Source organism: Gambusia affinis, linkage group LG05 (assembly GCF_019740435.1).
Source record: "Gambusia affinis linkage group LG05, SWU_Gaff_1.0, whole genome shotgun sequence".
Taxonomy (NCBI): domain Eukaryota; kingdom Metazoa; phylum Chordata; class Actinopteri; order Cyprinodontiformes; family Poeciliidae; genus Gambusia; species Gambusia affinis.
Window position 1 is genome coordinate 27,421,751 of NC_057872.1, and position 27,976 is coordinate 27,449,726.

General features: G+C 37.2%; 2 protein-coding genes across 6 annotated transcripts in view; both read right to left on the reverse strand.

Annotated features, from left to right (window-relative positions):
* LOC122830734 (hemicentin-1-like) overlaps positions 1 to 468 on the reverse strand; it is a 33,495-nt gene extending 33,027 nt beyond the window's left edge. Inside the window, exon 1 of the mRNA XM_044116358.1 lies at positions 165 to 468. The gene's annotated coding sequence lies outside the window, so the exon portion shown is untranslated. The remainder of the gene's footprint in view (positions 1 to 164) is intronic.
* Positions 469 to 5,461: 4,993 nt separating this feature from the next.
* On the reverse strand, positions 5,462 to 27,964 carry LOC122830740 (myelin-associated glycoprotein-like). 5 transcript variants are annotated; one of them, XM_044116386.1, is made up of 13 exons: positions 27,926 to 27,964; positions 19,212 to 19,338; positions 16,413 to 16,515; positions 15,030 to 15,105; positions 14,557 to 14,925; positions 14,180 to 14,476; positions 13,814 to 14,071; positions 12,312 to 12,572; positions 11,773 to 12,081; positions 9,398 to 9,497; positions 8,718 to 8,814; positions 8,401 to 8,454; positions 5,462 to 8,133 (listed from the first exon to the last, which is right to left on the reverse strand). In XM_044116386.1, exons 4-13 carry the CDS (start codon positions 15,073 to 15,075, stop codon positions 7,975 to 7,977), a joined length of 1,950 nt encoding a protein of 649 aa, XP_043972321.1. In that variant the 5' UTR covers positions 15,076 to 15,105; positions 16,413 to 16,515; positions 19,212 to 19,338; positions 27,926 to 27,964; the 3' UTR covers positions 5,462 to 7,974. The 5 variants fall into 5 exon arrangements, with proteins under 5 accessions (XP_043972321.1, XP_043972320.1, XP_043972322.1 ...); XM_044116385.1 differs by lacking the exon at positions 27,926 to 27,964 and adding an exon at positions 23,617 to 23,762; XM_044116387.1 differs by lacking the exons at positions 8,401 to 8,454; positions 27,926 to 27,964 and adding an exon at positions 23,617 to 23,762.
* Positions 27,965 to 27,976: the final 12 nt, after the last annotated feature.

The window sequence follows — 27,976 nt, forward strand, 5'->3', positions numbered from 1 at the left end:
CCTCTGCATGTTGCACACATCCAGAGCCTTTCGGGATCTTTGGCAACACTGTGAGCACATGTTTGTAAAATATCTCATAGCTGTGGTATAGACATTTTACACTTCATATTTATAGAATTGGAAGAAACTGAAACCCACTACAGTAAGATACAGAACACACTTACAGCTTACATCTAGAGAAACTGTCTCTTCTATCGTTATGTCTCCAGTAAAGCTGACTTTACATGTTACATTGGTGTTGTGGTGCTTGGCTGAAGGTTTAAAGGTCAGAGTTGAGCTGTGTCTGTGTGTGACACCAGTCAGATCCTCAGCTTTTAAAGCAGCCGTGCATCCTGTGGTGATATAGTCCTCTATTTTTTCTCTCCACTTCCACTTCCAGGAGACCCAGAGCAGAGCAGGAGCAGTGCAGGTCAGTGATCTGCTGTCAGTCAATCAGTGGAGGAATCATCACTGTGGGTTTCTGATGTAGATCTGATAGAGACATAGTTGATAAATAATATCAATAAGTGATGTATTTTAAATTTAGATGGAAGAAATACATTTTATAGCAATAAAGTATTGAGCATGTTTAACTCAGTATTAATGCAGTTTCTATGGTCTGGTAGTAGACGTAAACAAAGACAGTTTCTTGTGAATTTTTAGACACAGAATTAAAAAGAAACGTGAAACATAATATAAATGTATGCACATCACTAAATTGCTTTTGTGGTTGCCTTTTATACCTTTCACAGAGAGAATTGTTCTCAAAGAGAATGTAACTCCATCTGACGTTCCATAGTAAAGACCATTAACTCTGAGCTGATATGATCCAGAATCAGATGTGGTGAGGTCATTGATCATGATGCTGCAGTTCCCCTGACTCACATCAGGATCCAACTGTAAAACCCGTCCTAGAAATTCTGGTGGAACCTTGTTACGATTTATGTGAAATACTTTGTCAGAGTCACCACATCTCCATTTCCATGAGTCACATTTAAACCAGACGATACTTTTTGGTGTAAATCCATCAGCGGTGGTGAAGGAACATGGTATCACAACACACAGTCCAGCTTCTGCTGTTATTACTCCCTCATTGAGAGTAATGCAGTATCCATTGGAACAGGACGGTCTTCCAAGGGCTGATATAACTGTTAATGTGAAGGAAAAGACCAAAGTAAAACAAATATATTTGTTTTTGTTATAACTGTGACATCTGCAATATATAGTTTGCAAACTGGGGATATTTTCATCTAACAAATCATTTTTATTAGTACAGAAACAAACAAACTGTATAAATGTCTTCTTCTTAATGACTTTAAGATGGCAAGTTTGAGATGCCAGATGTGACAGAGTCAGCTATAATTCTGAAAATAATGTTGATTGGGTGACTGTTAAACCCACATGATGAGCGATGGAGGGAAATTGCCAACACTGCAGTGAGTCTCTCCTTCACAGTTGTCTTTCCCAAAACCATAGGTTTCCTTTGTGTCTGTGGACATTATCGCGTTTTAGATGTCACTACTTTGAATTGGGCAACTGTTTTGTCAGCAGTCTCACTGATACTTAATGTGAGTTGGTATCTATCTCCAGTTCACATGTGGAGTGGTATGGTGGGGATTCAACAAGGATTTTGTTAATAGTTGAACTCTTATACATTTTAGCTGCAATACGTTCCATCATGTAGCCATCCCTATGCATTGTATAGTGTGTCAACATTGATTTCCTACTTTAGTAATCCTTTATCACACAATGTAGAGCTAATTGTGACATGCATTCTGTTTCTGCATTGTTTGCTGTGTTGCAGTTAAAGCTTCAAAGACTCTAAGAAAGATGAAGTAATAATTGCATGTCAATTATTTAAAAATTGTTTTCAAATTCTTCCCAGTTGAATTTATGACAGTTCAGTTACACATTTGGGTTTTGTTGTTTCTTTCTGTTATAAAGTTGAGACCCAGAGCAGAGCGACAAATATTACATGTACACTGTATCTTACAGTTTTATTTTTATCAGATCATCTCAACAGTGTCTCAGTGTTAGAAACAGATGAAATGAGCAATGCATCCAGTCGTTATTCACTGATCAAAGCTTCACCTTACCATATATACCAAGACAAGCCACACCAACATGAAAAATGACGGAACAACCCAGCAGCTGTTTTATTTAAAAGCCAAATCCTTCACTTTATTTTAGCTGCTAAAGTGAAACTGTAAATATATAAAATCTTTTGACTGTCCATTGCTTTGTGCACATTAGTTTCAAACATGTTTGGAAAGTGCCAAAGGTTTTAATGCACACTTGTATGTTAATGGTAGGCTGCCCTCTGCTGGCTGTTACTACAAGCTGTGGAAGTGTTTCATTCTAAATGCCTGCTTAACAAGCATCTTGCATCTTTTTTCTTATAACTTCATCCACTTTTACGTGTATTGATGATGTTCATATATTGTACACATAAACACAGGCTTGCATTGTGCATAGTTTTAATGAAGGTTATTAACCATCTTTATACCACATCCAAAAATCATTAAATAATTAATTAAATTTGATATAAAATGGCAATACAAAGTTTTAATAAAGCAAAAATAACTAAAAACAAATGTTGGTCAGCCAGAGGGCATTGCTACATTACAGAACACAATTATAAAACATTTTTGTTTGTACATTTGATGTGCACAAAATCAACAATCCCACCTAAAATTGTTAAAACAAATACAATTTGCCCTTGATAAATGGCTTACAAAAGTAATAAATTATATATATTTTCTTTTAATAAATTCTGACACATTTAAGTGATTCTTTAATTGGCAAATTGTGTATAAATTGCTTTTATTGGATGTTGCGAATCGGTCAGATTCTCAGGATTTAAAGCAGTCATGTTTCCTGTGATGTAGGGGTCATTCTCTCCTTTTCCTCTCCACATCCAGGTGATTTTAGGATGAGATCCAGAGCAGAGACCAGGAGCAGTGCAGGTCAGAGTGGCCTGCTGTCCCCCTGTCAGTGGAGGAATCATCACTGAGGGGCTTTCGGTTCAGCGCTGATGGAAGCACAGATCACAGGTGAAATCATTTCAAAAACTTCCTTTTTGATTGAGTTATACAGAAATTCGCAAAGATTCTTTGAGCTGAAGTCGTAATACTTCAAAGAAGGAAAAGATTGTCCTACCTGAGACAGAAATGTCAGTTTTATTGTTGTGTGAAAATCCATCAGGATTTCCACTTAGATTCCCATTCACTCTGAAGTGATAGTATCCAGAATCTGACTCAGTGAGACCATTGATCACAATGCTACAGTTCCTCTGATTCACATCAGGCTCCAACAACGACACTCTTCCTTTTACCAGCTTCAGTATTTTTATCGCTGTCAGAGTTAAATACACACGACTCTTTCTCATGTTTTTTGATTTGTACCAAACAGGTGTAAATTCTTTATCAGTTTTGAAAGAACATGGTATCACAACACAGAGTCCAGCCTCTCCTGTTACTTCTTTGATAAGAGTAATGCAGTAGTCCCCCTGCTAACAGTACGCTTCCGCCAAAACCAATGCACCTATCAGCCAAAGATTATCTTTCATTGGTTTGTTTATGATGTACTTCAAAAAGGCAGATATTTAGACTCTCAAAAATATGCAAAGAAGTACTTTATTATTTCAGTGTGAATTTTTCTTTCACAGTAAACTAAAATCAAATACAACATATTTTAATTTAATTAAAACTTGATGTTGAAAATTTGAAAGTGGATATTTTACCTGACAAAAACATGATTGTCCGGTCAAGAAGAAACATGTTGATGTAATGCTTGAAGTATCAAGCTTATTTCTCCACAGGATACTGTTTACTGCAGCATCAGAATAAAAGCAAATCCAACATTAGGTCTGAATGACTCTTATAAAACTTTGTAGCTTTATAAAGAGTAACATTACTCCCATCAAACTGAATGTTGTTTAGTCACAACATTGAATGTTGTCACTGCACTGACTCTTATCTGTGTAAGTCTGAGTTTTTTCCAGCTGTTATTTTAAGTTCTCCAGGAAGTTTGTAGGTGTACAATTGTTGCTTCAGCTTGCTGTCTACAGAAAAGGGAAGTTATTGTCGATACTAACGCAACACATTTTCATTACTTTGATATTAATGGCCTTTTACAAAGTAAAGCATGTATTTTCTATCTATGATGGGGTTGAAAATATCAATATTTTGTCATTTTAAGTGCTGTAAATGATCTCTTTTACCACCTGATATTTGTATGCCCTCTTTTAAATAAAGCAAGTATATTAAACAACAAAGGACTGAAGCAAAACCTTTATCTCCTCATCATTTTTCTGCAGCTACCTCCAAAGATCCAAAACCATAAAATATGTAATAGGATAACAGGCCACTCAACAGTGATTATGTAAATCTATTGTATGCCTGGAAATTGAATCATATATAACCAGCAAGCATAAACTTTTCACTGTCATCAACTTCTTCTTTTGCTGCTTTCGCTGAATGGCTTGGGTTTTCTCCAGATTCTAACGCACAGTTCAAAAACAGATGTAACTGTTAGGATATTTAGATGTAATCAAAGCTAATAAAAATAAATGTGGGTCAGAATTGAGACACACCAATCTGGTTTTCTTTCGCCATGATGGCAAGGGAGCAAAACCTCAACGACAGAGACTGAATAATACAATCAAACTTTTATCACACTATAACTAATTAGATTTTTGTGATATTGATTAGTAATAATCATAGGCTTTCATAAATGGTTGCCACAAGAACAAAATGTGTATTGAATTAGAATCATTACGGGATTTGAAACTTCAGTTGTATGCTGCTAGTGATATGTTCTTGGCATGACTTTCTGAGGTTTGAAAGATGAATTATGCTGTTGTCGTTTTGGCCCCTTTCTCCACGATTGCCACGGTACTGCAGTGGCAGACATTTCACACTGGATGCTCTTCCTGACACACCCTACTCACACCCCAGTCCTCCGATCATCCCTGGGAATGGAAGGAGCAGGATTTGAACTCTGGTCTGTGACCAACCTGCTCTAGCACCCAAGCCACTACTGCTCCCACTGAGAGATGATTCATGTAGAAGCACAAAAAATGTATTTTCTGTTTCATTCAACTAAAGAAAAAACAAACAAACCCGAAAACCAAAAATTACCATAATTTTGTTGTGTTTAAAAACAGCACACCGGACAATATATTGTTTTTTTTTTACCAATAATCCACCGTTGTTCTTTGTTTATTTTTTTATTTTTTTTGTCTTTTATTTGTATTTATTTGGAACAGAAGACAGATGAATTTTGAATTGCTTAAAATAAAACAGAGCAAACCATGTAACAAAACTGTCATACCTTTGCAATCTCTCTGATAATTTGCAGAGAGATTGCAATTATTGATTTGAATTATTGTGTCAGAATATCAGAACTGTAGAAAGAAATCTGTAATGATAATAATGATCACAAAGTATTGGACAATATAACTGTACAACACACCGTGACAAAGAATTAGGTGTATTTAATACTTGTATGAAAAGAAAAAAAAACTAAATAAATAAGAGGCATTGTAAGACTGCAAGCCAGCATATCTGGAACCCTCCATTAAAGTAACAAGAACACTGTCTTAATAAAAGGCTGAATTAATTTGAATTGGTCAAAGCTGACAATGTTTGTGTTCTGTAATAAACACAACTTTAAAAACATTTTTCTAGTAGTTGTGCCATTCTTACCACACAAATTCTGCCCTCTCTTGGTGTCAGGTAATATTAGCAATTACCTTTTTAGTGTCATTATTTCTTTGACAAACATCCAAATAACACAGAATATTTCAAACTGGAATCTTGCATATAGATTTTTCACACTATATTTTTGTGCGGTACCTTTGTGATACCTTGGATAAAACCATTGTACTATTTAATAATTATGACAAGTGCATCCATTACTTTGAGGTTTTACAGAAGAAGTAAAGAGTCAACTTCCTTTGGAAATTTATAACTAGTAAGGCTTCATTTGGAATCACTTAGCAGCTGTTAAATGCTGTCTGTATTTCATGACTATTGCAAAGAAAAGAAATCATCCCAGCAGAATCCAAAACCTGTGCAGCATGGGCAGATGTAGGTGTAATTTGGAGGTGTGTCCTTATCGATCATTTAGGGAGCTCAGAATAAACCAGCTTCTATGTATAGTAGATTATATTTTATGGAGAAGGAAAACTGGATTGTTTGCTATAGGTGGTCAGGAAGATTCTTTTAGTTTTAGCAGTGGGGGAACCTGAAGCAGAAAACTGACATTACAGAGTATTTTGGTAATATGATAGAAATCCTGCCTGCATGGTGAGTGTGGTAAAGAAATATCCTTGACATGACATGACAGACTGCTTGAGATAGGAAAGCCATGCAGGTACACACCAACCCAGCTGGATGGATGCCACCACATTCCTTCATGTCCAAAGCTGGGTTTTGATACATTGCTGCGACAAATTTGTGTGCGTACACCAACCAGTCGAGCAACTCTCACCGTTCATGCAAGCCCACAGCATTCGATCCTGGCATTTATTCTGGCTGATTTTCAAAGTCACAGTATGGTCTTTATCCAATGAGAAGAGTGCCTAGCATGTATCACAACCTTAACTTTCTTGTACATTAGGGAGTTTAATAAAACTGAGGTCTTAATAAATATTTTAAGCTAGTTGATTTTAATTTGAAATCAGTGAAATTAAGCAGGCAGTTTTCTTCTGAATTTTTTTGATTTGACTAGTTAAGTTCAACATTGTTTAATATTTGAAGCCTATATTAAGACAGTGTTTATCCAGACTGGCTCTTGAAATGTGTAGCAAGACTGCTTTTAAATGTGTCAAACTGGTGAAACACTCATGCAAAATAGGTTGTAAACACACTGCCATCATTTTCTTCATAAATATACATCAATTTTATTTATTATAAGACATCATTATCAAGTTAGACTATTAGTGGGCTTTAATATTACATCACAGGTTCATCAAATGTATTTGAGCAGCACAACCAGTTGACAAGTTGGCATTACTTTTTTTCATTCATAAGTTTGATGCAATCTTGTGGGAAGTTAACAGATACCCCACAGATCACAGACATCTGATCTTTCGGCACAATTTCAACACACACGCATACAAACACACACATTGTCTAGAAGAGATAACACTTTGGCCCCACACACATTTACATGTTGTGCTTTAAGTTTGTATTTTCTAGAATGTGTGAGAAAACATTTGTTGGAGAAGAAAATAGACATTTTGCACTTGCCACAATAAGCGAAAATTGATATGAATTAAGAGAAAATGCTTGAAATGAATTGTGGCATTTTTTGTAAGTGGGTGGCATGTCACTTAATCTTTCAAATTGCTGTCAAACATAAGTGACACTTTTCTGTTTCCTGTGTCTACTGAGTTCCACAACATATCAAATACAGTAATGATGAGGCAAGATACCGAGCTATATAACTCTGTTGTGCCTTGATACATTTATGTGCTTAAGATGTAATGAACCAGAAAAGAGAGGATTTAATCTCTGTTCAGAAAACTGGAGAGAAACACAGTAACTCCTTGCCCTGATGCTTCGACCGGCAGCAGACGCAGTGACAATAGTCAGACAGATCAAATAGTGAGACAGATGAGACACGGATAACTTCAAGAATAAAAAAATATGAAATGATGTAGAAACAATGTACAACAATTGAATCTTGTAATTAAAATAATGCATGATTTGGTCCTGTGAGTCCGGCTCCATCCTGGAAAACTGGCAGTTTTGAGTGGCATATAAAAAAGGATATTGCATATAGAAAGGGGCACCTCAAAGCGAGAGGCCACTGTCAGGGAGTTGTACATTATAAATTATACATAAGGATAAAAAAATGAAACAGTGAGTCACCATAATCAGGGAGAAATCCAGTGAAGGAGTTAATAAAAGTTTTTGTTGAAGATGTATGTAACTCATGGCTGCCACTGCGTCTCGCATAGCCGAGGGATCAGGGAAGGATCGCGATTCATTTGGCTTTGATTTCTGTGTAGTTGCTGCCGTCATCTCCCCTCCCGAATGACCCCTCCCTGGGCCTGGCGCCAATAAACTCCAGAGAAGCGTAATTCAGCTCTTGCCTCTCCAGTCCTGCCACAGAGCCCACAGGTTGGTAATCCCCGTCTTCTCCCTGCAGACAGGAGGAGCATTCACCACCACTAACTATCAAGATCCAAGGCATGAACAAAAATCAGTTAGGAGTTACTGGTTGACATAATGACAATAGGACTGACGATGTTTGGTGTTAATCTTGCGGTTTGTGTTACAAATGAGAAAGCCATGCAGAAGGCCTTTCCGGAAACAAATTAAAGTGAACAGAAAAGAGAAGCTGATATGCAAGGGGATGCATCTGTCTCTGTGGCTTGTGTTTTAATAGGGATTCGTTTGGGAACCTTACCGTAGTCTCCTCTAGAATGGAGTTAAACTTTGAGCCCAACAGCTCTGTCTTAAGCTGTGCAAGAGTTAGGGGAGAGAAAAAACAGACAGAAAACGCAGAGAAGCGATGAAAGCAGGAGAAAAACAGTGTTTCGAAAGGTCATTGTTGGAGTTATTAGACTGCTAGTGGGAGAGATTACTTCATGACCTCTTTTCAGAGCTTAAAATGGGGTCTCATATTATTTTCATTACACAAAATGTTAACCCCAAACATTCTGAGAATGGTCGTTCAACCCCTCCGTATTTATAATCTGAATTATTGACATCATTATGTCTCACCACTTTCTTCCTCAGATTTTGTTTGTCCTTCTTGACTGCGCTGTAGTACAAAGCTGGGTTCTCCAGGACCACGTCCTGCCTAGGGTTGCCATTCTCTCTGAGGGACGGAGTCACATAATCAGACTCGGTCTCAACTGCCAGTAAAGCTGGGCGACACGCCAAGCCTGGGCATCCATTTTAAAACAAGCTGTTTAAGGTTATGCTGGAGGCCGTCTTTGGCTGTGAGTGACGTGGTTATTTGATGGGTTTAGTCGCTGAGATTGCTGTTCTACTGAAGAAAGCTTGCAAATTTGAGGATCGAATGAGGCCTTGGGACTAAATTAAAGCACCTTGGTTAAGAGGCTACCTGGGTTGTATTTAGCACAGCAGGTCAAGGATACGGAAGCAATGTCAGAGCAGAGAATCATGCCTGAAAAATATAAGGTTAGTCCAGCTTACTTACTACCTCCACAAGGCAGCCAGTGTGAATTTGCAAAGATTTCATCTCAGTTTTGTTGTAGCAAATAAACTGAAATTGCTTTAGACAGAAGGTTCTCACGTCCACATCAACCCCACATTCACTCAAATACAATCTGCATACATGTGTTTTAGAATGGATGACTAGGCTTAAGTGTTTTCAAGGATCTCATAAAATGCTTAGAAAGCAAAACGTTGTCTATTAGTTTGTTGTTTATACTCACTTCTTGTTATTCTGGCCCACATATCTCACTGCTGCAATAATGAAGGCAATGACTGCAACTCCTCCAATGGTGCCAACTATAACTGCCATCATGTACTTTTCTAAAAACACAAAGGTGATGGACTGTAAACTGACAGTAACATTTGCACAAATATTGCACAGATAATGTTAAGCCCAAAATTATCCATACCCCGGGACTATTTTGAATATTTAAAACTATTTTTTATTAAAGCAATAAGTTTGTTGAATGCTAAATCTGCAATGGGGTGTGAATACATTTTGGCTCAACTGTAGAAAAGGTGTTCAGCCAGTGATCATAATGTACACATGCTACAATAAATGCACAAATATTGTACAAACTATATTTCTCATAAAAGATTTACTTAAGCAAATGTAACCCAATCAGTCAGTCAAAAAGGTAACTTAGTTCTTTGCTTTTCAGTGTGAAAATAGTAATGCAAATAAGTTGGAATGATCTGTCCCTACTTCTCTTTTAGTTATAGTTCTAGTGAACTTCCTAAACATTGAATCTAAAAATGTCTTTGTGTTTACAATCAACATGTTCAAACCTTCTCAAAAAGCTACTGTTCATTTACGGTCTTTTATTGCTAGAGTACTTGTGCAAGTGATGGAAGGCTTACCTAAATCACTTCTTTATTTAAAGATAAAGAGTTTCTGTTATCTGAGTTTAAAGGAGGTATAATCCAGTTTTAAACTAAATGTAAAGATTTAGCCCTAATAATATCACCACATACCAGGAAGAGTGTCTCGACTATGTTTTCCTCCTATCTTATTGTAGTCCCTTGTGGTCATCACTGTCTCGGCACAGATCCTTCTATTTTCTCATTTTTGACTCATTCTCATGTAATTTTCATTTAAAAAATATCCACAGTCTTTGACATTCTTCCTTTTGATTTACTGGTTCAGGCTCAATGCTTTTTCAGAGTCAGTGATTATCATGTTCTAACTTCCTTAAGATACCCACAGCTTGAAACCAGACTGCACGGTTAGTAGCACTGTTGCCTTGCAGCCAGAAAGTCCAGGGCTCAAATTGTAGCCTGGGCATTTCTACATGCAGTTTGCATGTTTTCGTTGTCTTCTCTGCAGATTCTCCAGCTCCCTCTCACAGTCTAAAAACATAACCGCTTGGTCAACGGGTCTCTGTAAATTATCCTCAATGAGTCCATGTAGGCATTCAGAAAACTCCCAGGAGGAAGATTATTGGAATACAATAAATTTGGGTATATTGGGATGTATCACATTCTAAAAATAGTAGATGTTATGTTACTGTAGCAGGAGAAATAGTGCTTAATTTGGGATTTATTTTTGTTGTAGATCAATGCAGATTTAATTTACTGGAGCAGAACAGAGTGTGTGTGATTAATTATAGTCTCTGAGCCTGTTGTAATGAAGGGCCAACATCAGCAGACTTTTTAAGTGATCCAAGAAATCGATACAAATCTGGCGCTGAGATCTGAATAGCTACACCAGGTTTTTAGAATCATTAAAGCGATCTTAAAACTTTCACTAGGTTGGATAGGACATATTGTGCATTCCAATGTATGCGCTGTGTTCATGTCATGCAACAATCAAAATACCAGACAAATGAGGTACTAACCTGGGTGAATGTACAAACACTCCAAAATGGTAACTGTTACAGAAATGGCCAGCTGTAGGGTAGCACATATGAAAAGGGTTGCATTGTGATTTTTTTTTTTTTTTTTTTTTTATCAGCTTTATACCAATGTGAGAGCATTCCAGGGAAAATTTCTTTTGGGGAGAATCTGAGAGTCAAGTTGTAGAAGAAATCTCTAAAGAATTATGCATATCATCCCTACTTGTACATTTCAGAAAATACAAACGCCTGCAACATCTGGTTTCAGTTATTACTCAAAAACTATCTTAAGAGCATATCTCCTTCAACATTCCCAAAGTGTGCCTGTTGTCATAAGAACCTTGTACTCCACAGTCAGCCTTAGACAAACAGGAACTTTGTCAAAAGGGGGTATGGAGTGTTAATGACAAAAAGTTATGTCTCCTAGAAAAAGTCTGACATCTATCATTTCTTCAAACACATAATCTGAGGCTCTAAACACGATGAAACTATACTAGAAATCCCTCACTTATATAAGTGGAAGGCAGCACACTGACAATGTTTTTTCTAACATGTACAAATTATTTTCTCCATTCCTCCCTGTTAAAATAAACCAGTTTTTGTTTTAATTGCTTAAAACAAGTTAACCACCTGGTTCTGCTGTAAAAAAAAAAAGATCATATTTCATGTTGTTTCACATTAAAATCCAACTCTTGGAACTGTGTTGGGAAAATGAAGGGACATGAAAACAGTCAAGACAAAAGTAAATTCTTTGAACTCACTTTCTTGTTGGAGCTCCAAAAGGACGCTCTCCCTCCCATAAATGTTGTACATGTTGCAGTGGACGTTCACGGCCGGCCCGTTGTTGTCAGCCCGCTCACCTTTCTCTCGTAGTTTGATCATTGCAGTGGATGTGTGACCGTCCGTGTGAGTATAGAAGTTGAACCGACCGTCGGTTTCGTTGATGGTGATGTTGAAATCAGGGAGGTAAAACTCAATCGTGGGTTCAGGGTTTCCCACAGCCACACAAACACACTGGACGCCCTCCCTCACTACTGTGCACTTTGACTCCTCCAGAAACACAGGGGCATCTGTTAAAAAAGGACAAACAGATATAGGAGTTGATAAACAGAACATGCCTGTAAAATATTTTAACACTGTCAACATGTTGTCAATAAAGTCACCTTCTAATTACTGTAGGCTCGATGAAAAGATATAGACAATTAAAAGTTTCTACGATCCCCATTACAATATTCCATTTCTATAAATATACTACCATAAATTTGCCAAAGAGAATAATCCAGGACAGTGAGACACTCACATTCCACAGTGATATTGAGGGAAGCGCTGGCTCGTCCATGCTCATTCTCTGCCAAGCAGCGATACTGTCCTGTTTGCTGCGGCGTGATATCCATTATCTCCAGCACCGAGAGCTCGCCAGCAGTTATAGAGCCTGCCAGCTCCCCATCCTTCAGCCAGGTCAGGGTTGGAGCCGGGCTCCCCATGGTGTTACAGTGCAGGGCCAGCGAGGAGCCCTGAACTACTGTCATGGAGTCATTCACAACTGGTTCACGTGGAGGGTCTGTAAAAAAAAAAAAAAAAAAGAAAAGAAAAGAAAACAGGGAGAATCTGAGTTTGTTTTCATGTTTGCCACTCAGATTTTTAAAAAAAATAATATATATTGTTGATTGTTAAGAATGTTCTCACAGTAACAACATATATTTAAATCTGACAGTAGTTTATTATCGTGTTATGAGGTGATTGATAAGAAACTAAAAAGCTGAAAATCAATGCTATGACAACAAAACATCTCAGACATTTCAGTAGAACAGATAATATCAAGTCACAAAAAGTATTTAATACCTCCATAAATCTCTTGTCTAAATACACTTTATCTGTTTAAAAAGAAGATCTAATTACTCATAAGATTTACTGCAGTTCTAAAGTTCACTTTCAGTTTTAAAACGACTAATGTAGGGGAATGAGTTGATTCCCAGGAATAAAATTAAATGTAAAATTTGTCACTAAAAGAATAGTTTAAAAGACTGTATTTCAAAGGAATAGTTCAGAATTTTATTAACTATGGTTTTGTTCAAAGACTGTAAGATCATAATATTAATAGTATTAATAACTCTCTTCAGACATTTACTTAGTACAAATTATTTAGTCCTAAAGGCAAAAGGAACCCAGACTAGTACATTTTAAAACAATCTCAAAAACATAACTTCCTTTTAAGCAAATGCTATTTAAACACCTTGCAATTATCATCAGTGTGTTGGCCAGCTATTTCCATAAAAACATAAAGGGTTAATGGAGTAGTGAGACATAATGATGGTCCATCACCAGTAATCTTACTTTTTGAAACATATGAAAAACAGAACATGCAGTGCTTTCAGTCAATTAAACTGATGCAAAATTAAAATAAACATCACGTTTTTTTTAAATAACCAGCTAGTGAATAGTTGACTATGATTTTAAAGCATGGCATCAACAAAGAAACAACATGCTGTTTTTGATATTTGAGTGTATTTAAGAAGCAAAGTAGGAATTTAAGAGTAGGACCTTTTTGGATTGGCCAATACTTTTATCCTGCAGGACAAGCTAATCTGAATAACAAGTGCATAAAGGCATCAAAAGAGATTTTACTGCAGGTAAGATACTAACTTCTTATAACTTTTGAACCAAACCTCACTTCAAGCGTCCAAAAACTGTCTTTTTCTTCTGTATACTAGAAAACATCCCTTGCTAAGACCATAAACTGCAGACTTTGGAGGGAAAAGGAATAATTGTGCCCTGGAGCACATTTCCAGTCACCAGACTTACATTTCACAGCGAGGTACAGTGATGTGTTCATCATGCCATAGCCATTGTCTCCAACGCAGGTGTAAATCCCTTCATTTTCAGGTGTAACATCATCCAGGGGGAGAGAGATGTTGGATGCTGTGTCCCATAGCACCTCCTGGCCTCCAAAAAGCCAGGCGACACGGGGAGAAGGGTTGCTGTCCACTTCACAGTGCAGCGTCACAGAGCTGCCCTCCATCACTTCAGAGGATACATTCACCCAAACTGATCGTGGAGAATCTAAAAGGTAAAAAAAAAATTGGTCTTTGTTTCTTGGCTCTCAAGTTTTCAGATGCCACTTCCAAAAAGGAGACCCACACATCACCCCAACGGTTTCAATGCACTTACACTTGACATCTAATGAGATGAGCCTCTCATAGACCAGTGTGGTGTTGGGGAAGTAGACCCTGCAACCCAGCAGCTGGCCATTGTGCATAGGTCTGGGTGTGAAGGTGAGGGTGTTAGAGATTACTGCTGTATTGCTCTCCTCCGTATATTCAGCGCTAAACTCCGGATCAGGCAGGTAGTCGGTGTACATCCACTGGATCTCTGGAGTCATGTCTGGGCAGTTATCAGGAGCGTAGCACGTCAGCTCCAGGATCTCATCACTAACAATCTCCTCTGGTATGTCAATGTTAGGCTGATCTGCAGAACAGAGCGTAATCATTCTCAGTTTAAGTTTGTCTGGGTTACCAATGAGAATATTTGCTTTATTATTGGCTCACCTAAAACTTTGAGCTCAGCATAGTCTGGGTAGGAATATTTGTTGGCTCCACCAATGTCCGCACGGAAGTAGTATCTTCCTGAGTGCTCTGTGCCAATATTGCCAATAAGCAGTGTGCAGTTTCTCTGGTTGAGGTCGCCCAAAAGCTTGGTGCGGCCCTTGTAGCTCTCGTGCACAACGTCTGTGAGTGATTTAAAGACTACAGGAGGGAACAGTTGTGGATAGGGCTGGCCAAAATACCAAATACCATGAACACCCCGGGCAGGCCTGATTCCAGATGGGTACATGAAACTGCATGGGATGACCACACAGGAGTTTGTCATGGCTGAGATGTCCCGAGGTAACCAAATATTCCACTGACAGTTGGCATCTGTACAAGTAGAGGGAAACAAAGTCAAAGTTCATGTCCATTATTTCAAAGTAGAAGAAAAATTACATGATTTGATTGATTATGAAAACACAGAAATGTATTACCACTGATAATTAACAGCAGAGGTATGAGCAGCTCCAAACACCACATTGTCTTGGCTTAGGACTGGACCATAGACTTCTAAAAGAAACAAACACACATTCAGTTGCAGCACAGCAGGAGGGGAAAACGTCTATATAATGTGTATGCTTGGATTATACCAACGCTGATCAGATAAACTAATGACTATTTTACCCACATTAAAAGATTTATTTACCAGTTTGGTCTATTTGTTTTTTATTACTGGAATAATCTAAAACCTTTATTTTAAATATGTGGAAAACATATTTTGATCAAATTTTGCCAACCCTTGACTAAAGTGTAGTGAAGTATCTAAAATGTTTGATTCTTACACATTTGCCAAGCTAGATCAGATTGGTGGATAAGATCGGCTTCATATGTAAAAATCGGCCAATCACAATCTCTCAAAATTAAGGAAATCGGCACCCCTATTTTATTTCCAAGTTGCAAAAGTAAACATTATTGTGCCTCTAAGAATTGCACAATATTATTACTATGAAGCCATAAGGACAAATACACTGACTCTGCAAACAGTTCATACCTCAGTTTTTGTGACTAAAAATTATTTTATCATAAATAACTTCACAATGTATTCCACATTTGATTTTTATATTTTTTTTACAAATTAACTGAAAAACAAACCATTTCCTTATGGAGAAAGCAATTCAATAACCTGGTTGCATAAATGTGTAAATTGTTTAACTATTTAACTGATTCAGAGTTTTTGAGTTCATACCTGACACCAGTTAAAGTAAATCTGATGAACAGTAAGTAAAGGTCAGCTGTCCTGGTAGGATTTTGCTCACATTTGCTCATTGACATCCTTCAGCTAAAGTAATAGCAAGAGTGCTTAATGTTGATGTCCCATTGGCACATCACAAAACCCTTGTATTTATTCACATGCTTTGGAAATCCACTTTAGTTGCCAGAGTAAAACAGATAGAATGTAATGATATTCCACACAAAAACAAATAATTCATAATTATTTCACAAAGTGGATGTCATATCACTGTATAGGAAAGAAACAATGACATTTTTAGAGCAAATCTTTAAGATTTTGTAAAATGGTATTAATATATTTTCTAAGTTTTATTAAGCATCAGACTACTCTTTATCAAAGGACTGCTTAAAGTATTCAGCATTGTTAAAAGTTTTTATCCACCAGTTTAACTAACTCCAGTGGTACTTGTATTAATCTTACTTTACTCTAAATCCCTTCACTGAAATGAATAAAAACTTGCACTGGCAGACTGCCATGATCATAACTTCAATTTTGAGATGTAATAAAAATTAAAAACTAATATTTTAAGAGTCATTTTGTGCCTTTGGACACTGATTTGTAAAGAACAAAGTGAGGTAGGTTTTACCTTGAAATGCTGATAGTTCACAACAGACTGAATCACTGCAGCTTATCAACAGCTCCACTAGAGGGTGCTTAATCACACCCAGACAGCTTGACAGCCCAGTTCTCTACAAGAAAGAAACAACAAAAGAAAAAAAGAAAAACATTACAACTCCCATCACCATGATCTGGCGATTACATCAGACTCACTCTGACACAGAGCAGTAGTAAGGCCCATAAACGCAGCGTCAGTGGGCACCTGCTTTCTCCCCCTCTCATTATGGTGGCCATACGTAAGACCTCACGATGAATGACCCTCACTGTTAGTTGAGTTCTGACATGAAGCCAAACACCAGTCACCACACATCATGTCATCAGTAGATTACTGATGCTATTTGTGCTGTGCTAGAATTAAATCAGGAGCGAGGGAGAGACTTATAACACTACACACTGATGACAACGTGGGTGTAAACAAGTCTCACTGGATACATTAGAAAGTCAATACTAAAAAAATGCCAAAAAAGCAAAGCAAATTAAAATGCATATCAAATTTGTCCAGTGTTGATTTACATCACATTTTATCGATTGCTGAGTCTATGAGAAGCTGTAATTTCCACCAAAGTGAAAATAGCACATTAAAAGCTTTGAATAACTTCAATGTTTCCAAACAAAAACCAACATTAAAGAATATTGTAGGCATTTTATGTCTTGCAGAGACCCAGTGTAAGACCCAGTGTCCTAATATAGCTCCAGCAAAAGGTCACATGCTCTGGGAAACACAAGTAGGTTAAAAGGTAAAAAATCAGAAAACATAAGCTTTGGTATCACAGTGAAATGTTTTCACAAATTTAATGTTTCACAAATCAAAAGTATGTTTTAGAAGAATCTTTGATCAATTTTGTATAGTCTTGAATTGTTTATAGATTGTGGATTTTTCGCATGTCCCAACCTTGAAGTGATCATAATACTAAAAAAGATGCTATTTTTATGTCAGCGCAAAATAATCCTGCTTAGGTCTAAGCAGTCTAAGTATTTTATTTGTAAAACTACAGGTGGCCAAATATAGTCCAAATAGAAAATCATCATTTGCCATGACTGCCAAGTAGAAGTCTACAAATCAGATTGGCCAGCAGCAATGTAAGGCAACTCCCTGACTGTGCATGCAAGTAAGTAATAGGAAACCCACTGGTTTCTGGACTAACATAACAGAATACTGGATTCCAGAACTGAATTTGGGAATGACACCAAGTTCAACTTAGTCACATTACAGTTTCAAGTCCAGAAACCAGTGGGGTTTCTAAATTGATATCCTTAAAGACCTGGCTACATGGCAGCAAAAATTGTATCAACATGTACAGTAAAGAATGCTGTGTATTGCTGTTTGTGTGGAAGATTTATTTCTGTGCAAGTCATTACAAGCGCAGCTGCCGCCAAGTAACTTAACACAAAGTTCTTTACAAGTTTGCTGTTTGCACTAGACAATCTGATGGAAAGTAATGAGAATCAATTGAATTTTCAGCTTCAATTGAAGCTGAAAGATCAATTGAAGGTAATCGCTCAATTAAACCCATTTTTTAAGCAACTATGTCATTTCCACAAGAATGTTTTAGATTTTATGGAAAATCTTGACAAACTGAGGTCCTGTTATACAGCTGCTTGAAAATCAGTATGTTGGTACTTGTTATATAAAACTGAGATCAAAAATAAATATTTTTGCATCATTTTAATAGACGGGAAGAGAGTATTTTTTGATGAAAAATTCCTTCATTAAATTCTTGACCAAACTTTTTTTTTTTCTTTTTCTTGACAGCTAACACCTGACCTCTGATGTAAAAATCAGTGTCCAGAAGAATTTGACGTGGATTTCTTCAAATCTTTCTTACAAATTTTATGATTCAAAACATGGGAGTTTCCGAATTCCTACTGTCAGTTTCATGGGTTTCCATTTCTAATATTAAACCTAAATTTACAACAGTTTTAAAATGGAACAAAAACCAAATGTTCACCAACAAAAGGATGAAAAATTAATAAACATGAAAGACCAAGCAGAGGATTTTGGCTTTGTGGTGCACCAGCCGGTGTGTGCAGATGGCGAGACTGGGAGTGGATGGTGCTTCAGAGATTCATGATTAACACATCCCATCATCCCCCAGAGAATCCATGACCAATATTAACTTTACTGAGTGACAGCAGGGAACGTTTCTGTTTGTTTGACATGGCCAGGAATGCGTCATGCTGCTCATCATGCAGCCAAACCTCCAGAAAAATACCCACATAACTGGTGATATTTCAACATGTTATGAAGCTTGTCTTACTGCTAAATAGTTCCAGTTTCATGCAAGTTTGACCTTTAAACCTGCATGCTTGTTCACTTTAGCCACATGGGGGCAGTAGAATTAATTTCTGAGCAGAGCATCCTCACACTTAAGGCTGATATGATGACCTTTCTAGCTGTTGACTATTCCAACACTTGAAATCTGAAGCAGCATTAGCATGAAGTAGATGGAAAGTGAAATCTCACAAAATTTAATTGTGTTCTAAAGGTGACACAGACAAAGAGATACTTTATGAGACATTCAGGCCCGGGGCAAGAGCCTGGAAAATCTGCACTCAACAAAAGGCCAAGAGTTTTATGAGTATGATCTGGAGAGAAGGAGGTTGTGTAGTAGCAACAGCAGGAGAAAACAGAGCACAGCAGCCAGGCATGGCCAGTGACACCACCACCAACCTCAACAACGGCCTCATTGATGGGCAGACAAACGGCTGGCACAGAGCATCCTGCATACGTGTGCACGCTTACAGGGCCCACACAGAAAACACTTGCCTCATACCAGCCTCAGCACCAGGCTCCTGCTGCCTCGCGGTCCTGAAGGCTTCTTTTTTTGTTTTCTTCACGTTGTTTTTGTTCTCCCCGAGCTGGTGGTCTCACTCCAGTTTCCAGATGTCAGACTCTGTGTGTAAGAACACAGAAAAAGTGGTAATGTAGCACTGTTTCTTGGACACAAGAAGAATGAGGAGCCTACATAGAGCCTGTCTGGAAATGAGGAGCCTACATAGAGCCTGTCTGGAAGTAGGCAGATTTAAGTATGTCCTCCGTCACATTCAGAGACGTCAGTGGCCCACTCAGCATTCCTTCCCTCTGTTTTATGGTTTCCCTACGATGTCTCCATGCCTTGATGTCTGAGTCAGAGGCTGGTGCGACTTCAACTTCATTCTTTATTTTAATAGTTGATTTGTAGGGGAACAGCTGGTAAGTATGAACAAATACAGCACCTTTGACAAGGGCTTTTGGTTGAATGAAAGCATAAAGAATAATACACACTGTTTAAAATGCAAATACAAGGCAGAATAAAAATAAAATTATCATTAAGTCTCAGGAAATATTTCATCCCTCAGATTTCTACAGTTTTTGCTTTTGTGTCACACGTTTCATATAAAAGAAAAAGTTATCATCAGGCAACCTAAGTAAATACAAAATGCAGTTCATTCATAAAGGGGGGAAAAAACTATCCAAACCAAAATGGCTCTATGTGAAAAAGTATTTGCTTCTTAAATCTAGTAAGGGCTGGCACAGAGCATGCTAGTCATCCCACTGCTTGTGCCAACCATGAGACAACAGTATGTTTTTTTTTAAATGCTGTTTTAGGCTTTTATCAAAGCTATGAAAATAAATAACTTTTAAACATTCACCCCAGCAAGTAGAACTTTTTCCCAAAACTCCTGGGAATCATCAAGGCATTTTTAGCAAATATAAAAGCAATCATGATAAAGATTATTGTATTAATCATTGTGGGGAAATTATGTTGTCCTTGCAACAGAAACATAAAACAGTAAAAATATAATTACAGTGAAAAAAAGGGCCTTGAGGTCTTTTGATGAATGGACACGGGGGTTGTTCAGCAGTGGTCTTACCCTTGGATTCTAATTTCATCCATTCTATTTTTTTATTGCTGAATCATGAACACTGCCTTTAAATTAGGCAACACTAATCTTAACTAAGGCAAGTGAAGCTTGCATTTCCTTAGCTGTTCAATAGGTCTGGCATTAACCAGGTTTGGCTCATGAAATGTAACAAAACATTGTTGTCAATTCAGTGCATTTGATTTGCTTAGCTTCTCCCCTAAATAAATAAAATTTGAAAACTAAAATTTGTAATTAAGTAAGTTGTCTTTACATGATTGTTGATCTGAAACATTTGAGTGAGACACAAAACACAGAAATGTTGTAAGAGGCAAGCAATTTTTCTCATCACTGTAATAAAAAGAAAAACACAATCTATTAAAATTAAACAAAGAACTATGCTGATCTGTTAGGACTACATGGCTGATCTTTGCTTAGAAACTGCTCCAGTTTCATAAGTAGAATCAAATGGTCACTAAACATTCAAGAAACCAGAGAAGCACTTAAAACTAAGTTTGAAGTTAAAACCTTTGACAATTTTTTTTAAAAGGTCCATAATATTCTGCTTCTTGGAAACAGTGATCTGATCTAACAGGCTTCCTGTCCAAGATTTTAAGCTTCTAATTATAATTTATCCTCAGAGGCTTTATTATTGCAGATGCAGTTTGTGACTAAGAGGTTGAACAGTAATTTCATGTGAAAAAAAAAAACACATCAGCGCTATTCCTGCTTTAGCATGAAGAGAGAAGCAGCGATGACTCAATATCACTTTGAATAAGGCGTCATTAGAGCAACATATGAAGTGTAGGAGGAACTTGTGAAAAATATGATTATGTAAAATGCAAAATTACATTACTTTGAAACACTTTGATCTTTAACTTTATTTTTTCAACTGCATCTGAACAGCTCTATAATTAGAGCCAAGAAAGTGTTTATATCAGCTTCAGTTTGTGGGCAGATTTTATGTCTTTCCAGGCTCATGTAGATCTGATATCTGCCCTGATGAGGAATGTGTGGAGGTGGGGTACACAAACATGGATCCATGAGAGGTCCACTTAGTTACATACTAATGCAACAAGGCTAAATTGTGTCTCCAGTGAGCAAGGTTCTCCAACGCCTTTGTTGCAACTGGAGTGCGTCACTTGAGCTGAAAAGCCTTCAGACGACAGGCCGAATGATGGCATCGAATGAGCTCAAGGGAATCCCTCTGCAAACAGTCTGGAGTGGAGCTGAACTGAAGAATGTTACATTGAGGCGCTGGAGACGTGGACTAATGAATAAGCAGCATGCCATAACCCCCTACACATGCGTGCAGCATAAGGCAAGCTGGCTCAGTCTTTGGTGTAGGGCACATTGATATGTGACCTTCCTCCACACTCCCTCTGCACTGGTTGTAAATTAAGCATGCACTATTGTCCTGCTGGGAATAAAGTCATTGTCTATCAGACCAACTTCATATGCATTATCAGTTTGGTTCTCTCACAAATAAAGGTGTAGATATAAATTTAAAGAGAGAATTTTATTTAATATTTATATGGCGTTGTGAAAGAGACCCTTCTCTAATCAAACCTCAGTGGTATTGCTTGTTCAAAATCATTCCTTTGGGATATTTGTTCTACTCAAGCAATCAGCCCAGATAAATCGAATCTTGACACCTTTGGTAATTCATCTATGCAACAAAAACTGCTAATACAAAAACAACTGGCCGTGCCAAGGATAACCTTTTCATTGTTAATATCATCTGCAGCCCGTGCACAAGAGCAGTGGCTCAGCTCCTTAGATGAAGGGAGAGAAGGGGAAGAATGGGAACCTTGTCTGCAGAACACTGCCCATTGTGCAGGGGAACAAACTGGAGGAATTTTTTCCGGAACAGACTCGCTCACAGCTTGCACTTTGCTGCTTGCCTGTGACGCGCATTGATCCACCACAAGCTAAGGCTCCCACCAAAATACTCAGAGGAGCAGATGGTCTTAAAACATGACTGCTCCCCCTCCCACACATGGAGCGCTGAGCTGTGATGAGCACACACACACTAAAAGACACATGGTATAAAAGTAAAAAAAAAAAAAAAGATATGCCAGCATCCAGTCACACAGTCTGTCAAAAGAAAAGAAAGATTAGACTTTTATGGGATAAAAAAAGAAATTGTATTTAATTTGTTTTTTGCGCATAATTTATGAGATGTTTAATCATTTTTACATTTTCAGACATTTCCTCCTTTAAATCTTCAGTAGGATCCATCACTTTTCACCCCATTTTCTATTCAGTTTGTACTGTAGTTTAAATGTTAAAATCCACTTTGAAATGTTTCTCTCCCACCATCGGTTTAATTGTGAGTCTTTTACCAAGAACATTTATCAACAAGGAGAGCTTTAGTTGGCAGATCTCCAACAAAACAGCAAACCAGGAGCACAAGCAGCATTTATTTGTCTTCTTTTCCACCTGGCAAACAAAGCAAGACTGGCAATCCCCATCCCGGTGAGCAGATGGTGAGCCACAGGCCTCCACTCTCATAAGAGTGCACTCCCTTCCGCTCTGAACTAAAGGAGGTGAGAAACAGAGCCGTCACCTGTTCATCAACATATACAAATAAAACGCAGCCCCTTCCAAGGACTTCTACTTAACTAATTGTTACAAACAGGGAGAGGTCATTTTACCACATCACACGTCTGGGTTGGTTGAAAATTTAGATGACTGAAAATTCCTTGCACTCAAATTTACGCTGGTCATAGAGGGTCAGTACTGGCTCTGGTAAAGAAAAATATTTTTCTTAGCTTAGCATTGCAATCTATATGTGGATAATGTAATGCTAAAATTTGCTAGAGTGAGAAGAAATGCTAAATCAATTACAAAGCCAAACTTTTCTATCTAGCATTTGGTGAGATGTGGAAATCCATTCGATCAATAAAAGATCTGCAGAGCGTTAACAACACCGGCACTAAATCCTGTTCTCTAATAATTGGCAGCTCTGACTAGCATCAAACACCCTCTCTCATGTGTGAACACTTGAACATCACCACAAGCATGTTCACTCATCCAGGCATTTACGAAGGAACAGAGAGTCATACACACTTATTCATTATCCAATGCCATCTAACCTGTGACTCATTCACTTTGAGCTCTAGCTCATCAGTTCTGAGGGCTCACACAAACAAGAGCAGACTCCCATCATGAATGTTGGTGTTGTATCTTATAGACAAAGGAATACAAATTGGAAAGGAAAACAGACTTGCACAATTCACACAGTGCGCTTGTCTCATCTTGCTTCCTTCTTACAGGAAAATATTACATTTGAATGCAAGTCCGATAAAAGATCTGCTGCTGCTCACCTGTGTAGGTGACTGTGGCCAAAGTCCAAATGTTAGCAGTTCCTCTAGGAGTGGTTCTAGCAATCTTTCCTCAGATACTCGCATGTAAGCAGTCACGCCAGCAGAACCTCTCGCCACTCACAGTACCAAGCCCCAATAGTGGAGAATAAACTGCCCTCCCCACCACCAGTGCCGACATCAGCCCCCCTCTCTTATGAAAATCAGCCCTTCAGTGTAGCAGCATTGTTCTGAAGCTTCGCCCAAAGGCTCAACCATTCATAAATACATGGGGGACCACAAAGGGCCACACTGTTCCAACTTTCCCCAACATGGGTGAGGCTTTGAATTTCAAGGCGTTTCGACTCCACTTGTCCAGTTGGTCTGAGCTGGATGAAACTGATAACTTTTGATCATTTAGGATTGATAGACAGCGTAGTGTTTTATTCTATAAACCAGCGATGAAGTCATGAAGGGAAAATAATGGAAGTTACAAGGCAAAGGATTGAAAAATTCTTCATATTTTTAAAATGTCCTTTCCAAAAACCTATTTAAAGTCAAGCAGAATCATCCGTTTTGCCTTTGAAATAACAATGTTATGTTTCAGAAGCTAAAAGCCAAAACAAGCATATTCATGAATTCTAAGGGATTTTATCACAGCAAAAATAAAGTTGTTAGATGTTAGTTAGATGTTTCTTTTTTTATCTGCAAGGCTTAAATCATTACCTTTTAATGAGCAACAAAAAATGAAAAACTATGTTCTGTAGCTGAAAATGCAGTTATTCACACCGTTTTTGTCTGCAAAAATCTGAACAACAATTATCTTTGAGGGATTATTGAAAGAAAAAGAGTATAACCTTGATAGTAACTTTAGAAAAAAAAAAAGGCTTTTTAAATTGTTCCGTCTCAGCAAGCTTCAAAAGAACCAATGAGTTAAAGGCATCATTTAATGTAATGGAGCATGACACTGCTAATGTACATGTAACTCATATTACATGCACATGTACTTTACAGGCACCTGATCAGATGATAGGGAGATGAATGGGGACAAATGTAGGTTCATACTGGAAGAAGACATGAGAATGGAACAGATGTTCACACTGGGACAGTGACCCTAAACATCCAGCCAGGTCACAATGATCTAGAAGCATATTCATGAATTATAAGGGATCAGTTTATGCTAAATATTTCCTTATTTGAAAAAATTTTGAAAAGTCCCTTTTCTTTGACGTTACAAATACACTTCATTTTGTGTCGGTCTATCATATGAAATCCTAATAAAACACATTGATGTTTTGTTTTGGGTTTTTTTGTGATGAAAATGCAAAAACATTTCAAGGATACAAAGACATATCATTTGAAACACTGTCGGTACTGTAAATGGTATTTACAGTAACATTCAACAACCCATTGTAGAAACTGTATAAACTTAAAGCACAACCAGAAATCATCACACATTTTTAGGGTTTTATAGAACGGGGTGTGAACAAGCTTCCTGCGTAATGCTTAGATTTTGGAATAATTTTCAAAATTTGGTGATCTTCATTAAATAAAAAAATACTCTAACAATGTCCATTTAAACATGCTAAAAAGCTCATTAAAGAACAGGCTGACTATTCATGAAAATAATTTTATTTTGCACATACAGTACAAACTGACGTGTTTTGTATGAAGAGTTGCGTATGAACAGCTTCTCTATTGCTATCTCTACAAAGACTCAACACTCCTGCATTCCCATTAGATGGCTCACACAGTCAACTGGTGTCACTCTGAAGCAGCTTTTAAACATGGCTCTATTTTCTGCCTGAAGCTAACCCTCACACTGAGCAGGACAAACTGAAGATAATGCAACGATAAACTGGAGTTGCATACGAGATTAAAATCTTGAGCCTTTTTAAGCTCTGTTAAGCACTTAACCAAATCTAAATATATATATGTTTAACTTATTCAGATATTTTTTTTCATAAAAATATTTATAATAATAGCCTCAACTTATTTTTGGCTTTTAACATTTTTAGTTAATCCAATTTAAAAGATTTGCAAATCATTACCTTCTAGTTATGTTTTAAGGTGAGTTGTGATGCTATTAATACACATATTAACCTACATGGTATTAGCATTGTCTACAGACTTGCATGGTTCTACGACAATGACATGAAAATCCAGGACCAGCTAACAAATGCTGTCCCTCCTCCTGAAACAGTAGCCATTGTCCCCAGAGGGTTTCTGGGACAGAACAGCTCAGCTCGAGCCTGACACCGCACAACACTGGGAAGTCGATGCACACAGATAATTGTCTTTTAATCAAAACAATCCCCTTTTCTCTGCTCTTGCTTGTTTGTCTTTGTCCCTTGTTTAACCTTGCTCCGCTGGTTGTAACTTTTATGAATTCTGGCAATTTTAATCAGTCACAACTTGGGCATAAGTTAGGAATTGTGGGTTTTATACAAGAGTAATCGATGCTGATCATCGATAAATTAGAAAAAGATCTTGCAGGAGTGAAACTCAAATTACCTAATCTTATTTATAGGTTTATATCTAAGTTTAACAAATGGTTTGTGATGTTGATGCAGTAACATCTAACCCGAGAGAAGATAGACCTAACATTCAGTGATTGCCAAGGAGAGATATTTTTAACCTACAACTTGAATGTTTTTGCATCATTATTTGTTGATATTTGATGCTAACTTATCTCTTTTGCACATTTTCCCATCTGTTATCTAACAAGTGAATGTCATTTCAATAGTTTATTCCAGTTCAAAGACTAAGCACACTTCCATGAAGATTCTAAGATTTTTATTTTTTATTTTTTCAAATGACTGTGCCCAGCAAAAGTCAAACTTTCCATAATCCTGTCCATGTCATTTTTGATGATTGAGAGGTGTTAAAATAAACAAGAATACTAACTTGCAGTGAGCTGTAGCTCACATTGTGTAAACTTCACAAAACAGGGTTCAACAGGAAGATCATCTTCAGCCAAAACAAAAATCAGACAGAATCCCTTCTTGGTCACTTGAGAGACACTTAAAACAATCAAGCCTTCAAAAAGACTATTTTAATCAACTCTAACCACAAAGAACCAAATAAAAGCAGTGTAAGCACAAACACACACAAAAAAACCCATTTTCACAGCTTTACGGTGCGATTTGGGGGCCAAATGGGTTGTGGGGAGATTGTGTGGGTGGGTGTTAATGGGGGCTGATAGGATTGTGCTGGACAGAGACGAGTAACAGAATAGCACATTGAGAAAGGATTCATTGTCCACCCTATCCACTTTATTGGACAGAGGCTGGCTGCCATTTGCAAATGAATACATAGTTGGAAAAATGCTTATACTTCATATCTCACTGTTTCATTTTGCAGGTAGTTAGACAAACTGCTTAACATATCCTCATATCATACATAACAGAAACCCTATTTAAATATTAAAAAAATAACAATTTTGCATGACCTCATTTTATTGTAAGTCAGTTCAAAAGTATTAAACACCATGCTAAGGGAGACTGAGTAAAACATAAAAAAAGACATTTAATAAATAATTGTTTCAGTTGCATATTATTACAAATCATGAGAGAAAACTCGACTCACAAGTGAAAATTGAAAGAATATTGACCTCATTTAGGGTGCTTGATCCTAAGTTGTGATATGCTGCTGTCCTGGGTTAAAAGGGGTTTTTACTCCCAAAGGTGCACCATATCGGATTTGTCCTACTTGGTTTATATCCCCTTATTGTACTCCAACTGTCATTGCTTGGATTTAGATTCTGTTTGATTCACAGCTCAGTTTAGGTCTTTGACACACTCAACAGAATGTTATTGCATTTTCTTTTCATATTAGTAGAGATTAATTGAAACTATCAGCATATTCTCTGATATAAGTTAAATTTTATGATACATACCAACAAAAAATATGTAAATTGTGGCTGTGGTGATAGAAAATGTCAAAACCTATGGTTAGATAATATTTTAAGATAGAAAATATTCTAAATGATTTTGAAGATATGTAATACATTATACAGTATATGACAAATTATACAAGATTATGTACTTCGATGTATTATTTTAAACTCTAACCCAGAAGACATAGGTACATGTGCAGTTTTCAATATAAGAAGTTCATAGATCAGAGATACAACATTGCAATCAGATAGCATCATATAGTTCTATTAAATTATCACCACAACACGTTCTGTTGAAAGGATAAAGTTTTACAGTGAACACATGAATTTATGAGTGATAGAGTGGAAGAAGACAATAGCAGGTTTGATTTTTTCTAAAATGAAAATGTAAGATTATTATAAAAACTGCCAGTTATAGAGTGAGATATCTCTTACCTTATCAGCTGATATGATCAGAAGCCAGTGAGAGTCCTTCTCTCTCCTTCA

Bases quoted from the DNA above. Each gene is read 5' to 3' on its own strand.
- LOC122830740 (XM_044116386.1), bottom strand. From the start codon at position 15,075: ATGTGGTGTTTGGAGCTGCTCATACCTCTGCTGTTAATTATCAGTG. The intron at 14,926-15,029 runs GTAATACATTTC...CTACTTGTACAG, and splicing joins TCTGCTGTTAATTATCAGTG to ATGCCAACTGTCAGTGGAAT. The intron at 8,134-8,400 runs GTAAGGTTCCCA...TCCTGTCTGCAG, and splicing joins CCATTCTAGAGGAGACTACG to GGAGAAGACGGGGATTACCA.